At 41.9% G+C, this 8,406-nt stretch overlaps 1 protein-coding gene across 1 annotated transcript; it reads left to right on the top strand.

The window, feature by feature from the left end:
• Window positions 1-209: 209 nt before the first annotated feature.
• LOC125540396 (putative serine/threonine-protein kinase BSK3) lies at window positions 210-7,255 on the top strand. The gene is made up of 12 exons (XM_048704008.2): window positions 210-402; window positions 531-654; window positions 1,001-1,221; window positions 1,992-2,127; window positions 2,564-2,697; window positions 2,797-2,902; window positions 3,647-3,732; window positions 4,179-4,367; window positions 4,715-4,879; window positions 5,698-5,811; window positions 6,062-6,349; window positions 6,796-7,255. The coding sequence occupies exons 2-11, from the start codon at window positions 567-569 to the stop codon at window positions 6,305-6,307; spliced, it is 1,485 nt and encodes a 494-aa protein (XP_048559965.1). The 5' UTR covers window positions 210-402; window positions 531-566; the 3' UTR covers window positions 6,308-6,349; window positions 6,796-7,255.
• The last annotated feature ends 1,151 nt before the right edge of the window (window positions 7,256-8,406 follow it).

Below are 8,406 nucleotides of genomic sequence, written 5' to 3'. Positions count from 1 at the left end.
CATTAGCGAATGGGTGTGTCTAGAACACATCTAGATGTGCTTTAGTTATTGCACATTAAAATATCCATACGAATTTCGACGTAAGATCAATAACATAGAACTTAGATGTGCAATATTTATGACACATCTAGATTGCTTTAGCAAAACTGTCAGCGAATAACACCACCACCGGCTCCCACCCCCCAACCCCCCCCCCCCCCACCCCCCCCCACCCCCCCAGCACAGCACAGCAAGGTGGTGGTGAGAGAGGAGAGAGCCGAGAGAGCCGAGGGGCGAGAGGGAGCGAGAGAGAGCCGAGAGAGATCCAATCCAATCCAGCCCAGTCCCCTCCCCCGTCCCCGCCCGCGCCGTCGCCGCGCCGCTTCGATTCGCTCCGGTTCCGCGCTTGCTCGCTCAGGCGAGGTAAGTTCCGGCCTCGTCTGCTACGCTGCTGCCTTCGGCTGGCTTGGCCTTGCTCAGATCCGCGTGCGCGCGGGTCCCGCCGCCGACGACCTGCTCCGTTCTCAGGCTGCTCGCTGCTCTGCTTGCAGGTTCGGCGGCGAGGGAGGAGGAGGAGGGGGATCGGAATGGGCGCCAGGGTGTCCAAGGCCACCTCCTGCTGCTGCCTCCGCGGGCAGCTCCACGGCAGCACCCGCCTCGACGACCCCGGCTCCGGTGCGTGCCTACTGCTCCTCGCAATGCTCCATGCTCGCTTGCTCGCCACGGCTACTAGCTCTCGAGATTTTCCGCTCGCTATTTCTGGCGGCTGCCTTCCCCTTTTCGGGACCTTGTCGGCTTCCGCGATTTTTGCTCCGCTAGCCCCCGAGATTGTCGGCGGGGGGCGGTTTTCCGATCGCGCGTGCGCCGCGGCGACCGCCGCCGCATTTGGGGGCGGTTGACCATGGGTTGAGCCCAAGGGTTATTATTCGCCTTTGATTTGTTATTAGGTCCGCGGATTGGGCTTGCCAGATGGGTGGGGATTGCAGTAATCTGACTGACTGAGGCGGCTTTTGATGCGCAGAGGAGGACGAGCAGGGGGAGGCGTACGAGCTGCCGGCGTTCCAGGAGTACACCTTCGAGCAGCTGCGCCTGGCCACGGCCGGCTTCGCCGTGGAGAACATCGTGTCCGAGCATGGCGAGAAGGCGCCCAACGTCGTCTACAAGGGGAAGCTCGACGCCCAGCGCCGCATCGCCGTCAAGCGCTTCAACCGCTCCGCCTGGCCCGACCCGCGCCAGTTCCTGGTATATGCCTCCTGTCGCCTTCGCTTATCCTCTCTAGTAACAATGTGCGTCTGCTCGGTGTTACTAATGCCTTGATGCCACTAGTTCGTTACTGGTTAGTTATTGTGCCGCTTGCAATTTGAGAATGATGTCTCTTATCATGGAGGTTGTTGATTTCTACCTGCTCCTGACCTGCGATGATATGCACGCTTGTTAATTTACTTGTTTTGCTTTTGGATGGTTTCTTATGATGGCTGGCAGATGAAAGGGTGGCATCTACCAACTGTCTGGCCAACATATTTTTCTTTTTGTACGATTATTAGATTCCAATGTTCAACCAGTGTGAGACAGCAATCAATCATTACCAGCCACTACTTGTCCCATACTCCCATCATTGTGTTCTACTAATGCTCTTGGCAAATCAACGATTCAGCATTTTTACAATCTCTATTGCGTTGCTATCATAATTTCCGTCAAATGCTAATCTATTTGACAAGGTTGTGTATTTTCTTACTGTACTAGGTCTACTCCTTGGTCCAGTGCTTTATATGACCCTTCTGCTATCAGTTATCTCACCTCTTTTTTTTGGCTTTTAGGGTGATATCTTTATTTAGATGGCTAGTAATATGTAGAAGTTTTTGCTCTGTCTGTAGCAGGACAGTGGATGGCATTTTTTGTGTCAAAAGTCAAAACAAAATTCCTTTTGTTGATACATTTTTTGCTTGACCCATACAGTTCCAGTAATTTTCTAAGATTTGCCAATATCTTTTGGGGAAATAATTATGCTTCAGGAAGAAGCTAAATCAGTTGGTCAGCTCCGGAGCAAAAGGTTAGCAAATCTGCTTGGCTGTTGCTGCGAAGGTGACGAGAGATTGCTTGTTGCAGAGTACATGCCTAACGACACACTAGCAAAACATCTTTTCCACTGTGAGTCGCCTTGCATTTCCTGGTTGTAATTATGTTTAGCGCAGTTTTTTATTGTTATCTATTATTGTTCTCAACCTATAAGCTTAACTGCTCATAGGTTCATGATGTCGCATCTGTTAATGATTGGTCTCTGTTCATGTCTAAATTTTGTAAATGAATTTTGACAAGAAATTGTGCAGATTGTTCATTTTCTAAACATTGTTCCTCATGACTGTTGGTAATTGTTACATAATGCATAGGAGTAATAAGATTATCTGTTCTAGACACATTAGGTTATGCAACTCAAACATTTCTTGAAAGATTCTCACACTTGTATTATGTCTAGTCTAGCTATCATTTAGGACCTTTAAGTGGACTGGGACTATCTGCACATTATCTTTAATGCCTTGCTTGATTAATGGTGTAATATTTCTCCATTATTGTATGCATTTGACAGGGGAAACCCAAGCGATGAAATGGCCCATGAGATTAAGGGTTGTTCTCTATCTTGCTGAGGCTTTAGAATATTGCACCAGTAAGGGGCGTGCTCTCTACCATGATCTTAATGCCTACAGAGTTCTGTTTGATGATGTGAGTATCATGCAAGTTGTTTTACCAGCTTGGTAAACTTTGTTTATATGTGTGTTTGCTGTTGCATTGGTTGATTTATACATTGTTTACATGCTGCAGGATTGTAACCCTAGACTTTCATGCTTTGGCCTTATGAAGAACAGCCGGGATGGCAAAAGTTACAGTACCAATCTGGCATTTACTCCTCCCGAATACATGAGAACTGGTTGGTTTCCTCTTTATGTTGCTAAAACCCTATAGCTTGCTTTTATGTAGCAGTCCCTGGATGAACTTCGTAGAATCTTTCTTGTCAGACCACATTGGCACTGAACTTTCTCGCAAAGTTGCTATGTTCTAATGATGTAGTTGTATAGTTGGAGATTATACCTTGAGTTTTTTTCTGCCTGTGCATTGTACAGTGGGGTGGATTCAGCTTCCCTAATACTATTACGTTATGTCATAGTATAGCACTGTTTTCATGACACCCTACATTAGATTCCCAGAATGTTTTTTGCACCCTAATGGTTTGATCTGTTAAGTAAAATATACTCAGTAGTTGTTAATTTTAACTGGCATGGCTTACAATATGATCTGTACCACGAATGTACCTTGAGATCTTCACACATTGTGATAATTGTAAGAGGAGAGGATCTGCATAGGTCTCAAGGTTGCAATTCATGGTTGAGATAGTGTGTGCAGTCACCCCTTGATAGAGGATATTGACAGTTTGCCCTTTTTACAGAACCTAGGTTCAATGCTAGCTTCACAACCAAGCATGTTAACTTTCTTGAAGATTATATAATGTTTCATTTAAGTTCCTTGTACTAGGCAGTCTAGGTGATAAATTCATCTCTTTTTAACTATGTATAAACACTTGATTGCTCCCAAAAATAACACATTGTAATTTCTTACACCATAGTTCGCCTCTAACATCACCGTGATACTTTCCTGTTTACTCTTTTACTTGCAGGACGTATAACACCTGAAAGTGTCATATATAGCTTTGGCACCTTGCTACTGGACGTTCTTAGTGGGAAGCATATTCCTCCGAGCCATGTAACAACTTTGAGCTTTAGTTCTTCCACATCATTTTCTATCTTACTTTTACTTCCTTGGCAATTGGCATCATTATACATTTATACATTTCTTATACTTTGAGCTTCTTCGGCACCATTATACATTTATCGTTTTATTTACTGCTATAGTATGTCATGCGCGTGAAGCAATGCGAAACTATTTCTTGTATGAAGATATTGACCTGCCCTCACTATCTCCACTGAACAATGTGAAGAACTTAAATACAAGTCCTTATCTCCATCAACTTGCATGCCAGAAATGGATTGACTGTTTGGGATCTTTAAACTAAGTATAGGAAAACAACACTTTAATAACAGGATAAAAATAATAATTTCCTAGAACAATGGCTAGAACTTGACTTTGCACCAAATAGTTGTTTATATCTTCATTTTACCAGACTAACTGATGCTAGTTAATATCTGCAGGCCCTTGACCTGATTCGAGATCGGAACTTTAGCATGCTTACAGACTCGTGTTTAGAGGGCCAATTTTCAAATGAGGAAGGAACAGAACTGGTACGATTAGCTTCAAGATGCCTGCACTATGAACCCCGAGAACGGCCGAATGTAAGATCTATGGTTCAAGCATTGGCTCCTCTTCAGAAAGATGTTGAGGTGAACTTTCCTTACTCTGTCTAGAACAAATGAATTCAAGTTATCTTCCTCTAAAGTTTAGTGCGAAAATGCCACCAGGGGTTTTGGTATGTGTATTGTGCTATTTAGTCCTTGTCTTCAAATAAGCATTTCCATCTCCCAGCTTTATAATCTTTTCTGGCAGTTTTCTTAGCCTGACAGTATAATACAGTACATATCATGGATCAAATAAGTCAGTACTACCTCATAAATTTAGTGTGAAAAAGTAGATATGGCGAACGCCAACTTATTAGTTATCTGGCTCCCGATCAACATTGGACATGAAGTATATAATGTTATAACTGCAGTGGTGTCAATCTGTTTTGTAGACTCCATCTTACGAACTGATGGATATGCCCCAAGCCGGTGCATCATCTGTCCAATCATTGCCTCTTTCTCCTCTTGCTGACGCTTGTTCCAGAAAGGATCTGACAGCAATACATGAAATTCTAGAAAAGACAGGGTACAAGGATGATGAGGGAACAGCAAATGAGGTAACTAATAAAATCATCAATACTTTTATGTGTGCACTTTATATTTTGATCCAAAATATAATATCACATCTTTTGGGAGAAGTTTTAGTGTAAGACCTCTTCTGGTGGCATGCGAAATGCATTTTGGTTGATTGGATTGAAGTACGTATATCACATACTCCCTCTGTCCATCAATATAAGACGTTTTAGAGACTTGTGACAAGTCTCTAAAACGTTGTATATTGATGAACAGAGGGAGTATCTTTTAGCGAGAAGTTATAGTGTTTCACATCTTTCCATGACCATATATTCCTAAATAAACAGGCCTCTTTCCTAACAAGATAATATTCTATATGTATTTGACTTATCCCTAATCTGATCCCTTTTTTGCATGTGTATGCTAGCTGAGTCCCTAGCCTATGTCTTTCTTATGCAACATTTGTTAAGAAGCATATGAAAACGTAAAACTAGTCTGACACCACCATTATTTCAGAACTGGAACTGTATCCTGTAAATAATTTTGGATAATCTTTGTATTTGTACATTTTGAAGAAGAGGAATGTCAAAACCTTCGAAAATACCCCCCTTTTCTTGTACGGCATGTTTTAAGAACAGCCATAGATTTGGGGAGGAGTCTAAGACTCCCAGCCTCGCTTTGGATACATTCTCTTGCCTAATCTTGTAAATGTACTCTTCTTTTTTCTTCCTCTGTACAATCCTTTCCTTAAGCCCTATGTACATACGCCTGTATATATACTCTTGTACTTATAATAAAATTTGTTTAACTGAAACTGTTAAAATTGCTTTGCTGTTACATGATATTTGTCCCCTTGCTGCAGCTCTCATTTCAGATGTGGACCAATCAAATGCAAGATACATTAACCTCAAAGAAGAAGGGTGACAGTGCATTTCGGCAAAAGGATTTTACTACTGCTATTGACTGTTACTCCCAGGTTGCTTTCACTTCTCAATTTCTTTTCTTCTTTTATACAAGCTGACATGTTGCAAGAGTCTCATGTTGAAATGTAACTGTATCATTCCACAATTCCCATTGGCTCTCCTAAAGTTCAAAAGCACTAATAGTAACATCAATTCCGGGGCGGGCTATGAAGTGATCTGAAATTATTGTACATCCGTTGACTTTTCTAAAAGGCTATGAACCAATGTTGACTCTGTTCATTGCTGTTGATTTGTGACATGCAGTTCATTGAAGTCGGTACGATGGTGTCCCCCACCATTTATGCTCGGCGTTGCCTATCATATCTGATGAATGACATGGCAGAACAGGCTCTCAATGATGCAATGCAAGCGCTAGTAATATCTCCGACATGGCCGACTGCATTTTACCTTCAAGCTGCAGCGTTGCTTTCTTTAGACATGGAGAATGAAGCTCAAGATGCTCTCAAGGATGGTTGTGCCCAAGAGACAAGTAGCAGCAGCGGACGCTGAATATGAACTGATTTCTTGTCTAGGAAATGCACATAATTCCAGGTATTGTCTTTTACCAAATCTTTGTTACTATCGTAAATTTGTAGTACCTCCCTTAATTTCAGTGTCCGGGGGATCAAACATGGGGTCATGACTAGTATGTCAGTTTTGATAGTTTGGGTTGTCCCAAGGATTTCTGAACATGTTTGTGCAATATGCAGTTCGTATTGATACATTGTGGATCATGCAAATCAAATACAGAATCCAATTTAGATTGGTACACCTTATTTATTTATTTATTTTTACTATAAATGTCATTAGCTGGTGAAGCGTTTCGAATATCATTGTTGTCACTTGGAAGTTGAAACAATGATATGCAACCAGGAATACTTTTGTCTTGAGTTTGTTTGCTGAAGATATTCTATGAACAGCGGATACTAAAAAGAGACACCCTGATATTACTTGATATGTTATTAAGTAATGTCCTCATTATTGTGCTTGTGGCCCAGGTGCTCGCTTGAACAAAATCATTTGGAATGGACGAAGCAGCTGTTTTTCATCTGTCAACTTTGGCCAAGTGTTCTTTGAGCTTCTTATGATTTGCGTGCATGAGACAACGTCGTCCCTCCTCCGTATGTAAATATGGAACAAAGCGACAACAGAGACCAGGAAAGAGATGCCATATACATTGAAGGGTGAATAACCCCCGTAGACAGGAATTTTTTTGTGGAAGCGAAAAATCCGTCTCGGTTCCTCCCACCGAAGAAAGGGAGAAAAGAAGAGAGATTGTTGATGTACATTATTTGTAAACCTGTACAGTTTTTCCTTTTCGGAGCAGGATCGTCTTTGGCTGAATGGTTGCCAAAAATTCTCAGTTACTATTACTACGATTCGACTCTGTTGCAATATGTTTTGGAGAGTACTTGCCGCTTTGCAAGTTATCAGCTCATGATTTTATTTTCTCGTTCAGACTAGCAACCGCTGCCGATTTCTTTTCAGTTCTGTTCGTTTTGTGCTGTAGCTGTGGAGGGTTAGAGAACAGTTGGTGGTCAAGGGAGGGCTTATGTGTTGATATACTATTACAGTACTTACTTCAATCAAAATAAGTGTCGCAGTTTTGAACTAAGGTTAGTTCAACTTTGGTATTTTCTGACCATCCATTCAGCGTGAATGATTCCCAGTGTTAAGCGCTGGTAAACTACTAAACTCATGGTTAAAACAAGGACAAACCAACAAGTATAGCATTTGGTCCTGTTGTCATCCCGTTAAATTTGTCTTTGCAGAGTGACACTGACCGTAGCCATGGTCATTTAAAGGATGTGCGTATGCAACGTACTGATTTGTAGTGATACATCATAGGTTCTGGTAGAGTACAACCGCGTCTATTGATCCAGTGCCCAAGCTGGTCTAGCTTGGTAGATTAATTCCCGTTGTTCAAGAATTCACTTGATTAATTGGTTAATGGGCCAGTTAATCGCTATTCATAGCATGGCCGAATCGAATAACACATATTCATCATGTTAACTTGTTAGGCTGATTAATTGGCCAGTTAGACAGATTAATCAGTTATGATGCCGATTAATCCCTGCTGGCCATTAACTGGTGGGCAAACAAAGCCCAAATTTTTAGCCAGTAACCCTTTCCAGCGCCATCCCGCTCTTTAATAGGTAGGATTAATAATTTTACCTTCTCTTTATGCTTTTCATATGTGTATCGCAACATGTTTTGGTATACTACATAGCTGGGAGCACGAGAGTATGATATAATACATAAAAAATCTAGATATATGTTGGCAAGTTCCTATTCAATTTACTGATTAATCTAGTTAATAGGCCGATTTACAGATTAATTGCTACTGCTAAACCAACCAAGCAACTACCAGTTAACGATTTCTTGAACATTGTTAATTCCTATGGCTTGTTGTACCCCTATCCAAGAACCAAATGCAGGCTAGAACAAAATCAAATTGCTATGGAAGTAACGGTTACTTTTTGTTAGTATCAGGCCCGACATTAACACAGGTGGCTCGCTGCCGCTCCTGTCACTGCTCCGGTTTTCTTTTGTTTTCCTCTTTTTGTTATATTTTGTTTTTTTCTTTGATTTTTCACTGGATTTATTCG

This window comes from Triticum urartu, chromosome 2A (genome assembly GCF_056163025.1).
Source record: "Triticum urartu cultivar PI428250 chromosome 2A, HENAU_Tu73, whole genome shotgun sequence".
Classification (NCBI taxonomy): domain Eukaryota; kingdom Viridiplantae; phylum Streptophyta; class Magnoliopsida; order Poales; family Poaceae; genus Triticum; species Triticum urartu.
This window is presented reverse-complemented; position numbering and strand designations above follow the sequence as displayed.

Excerpts from the sequence above, each read along its gene's own strand:
- LOC125540396 (XM_048704008.2), top strand. The coding sequence starts at position 567 with ATGGGCGCCAGGGTGTCCAAGGCCACCTCCTGCTGCTGCCTCCGCGGG. Across the intron at positions 2,128-2,563 it reads AGCAAAACATCTTTTCCACT|GGGAAACCCAAGCGATGAAA; the intron begins GTGAGTCGCCTT and ends TGCATTTGACAG. Across the intron at positions 4,368-4,714 it reads CTCTTCAGAAAGATGTTGAG|ACTCCATCTTACGAACTGAT; the intron begins GTGAACTTTCCT and ends TCTGTTTTGTAG.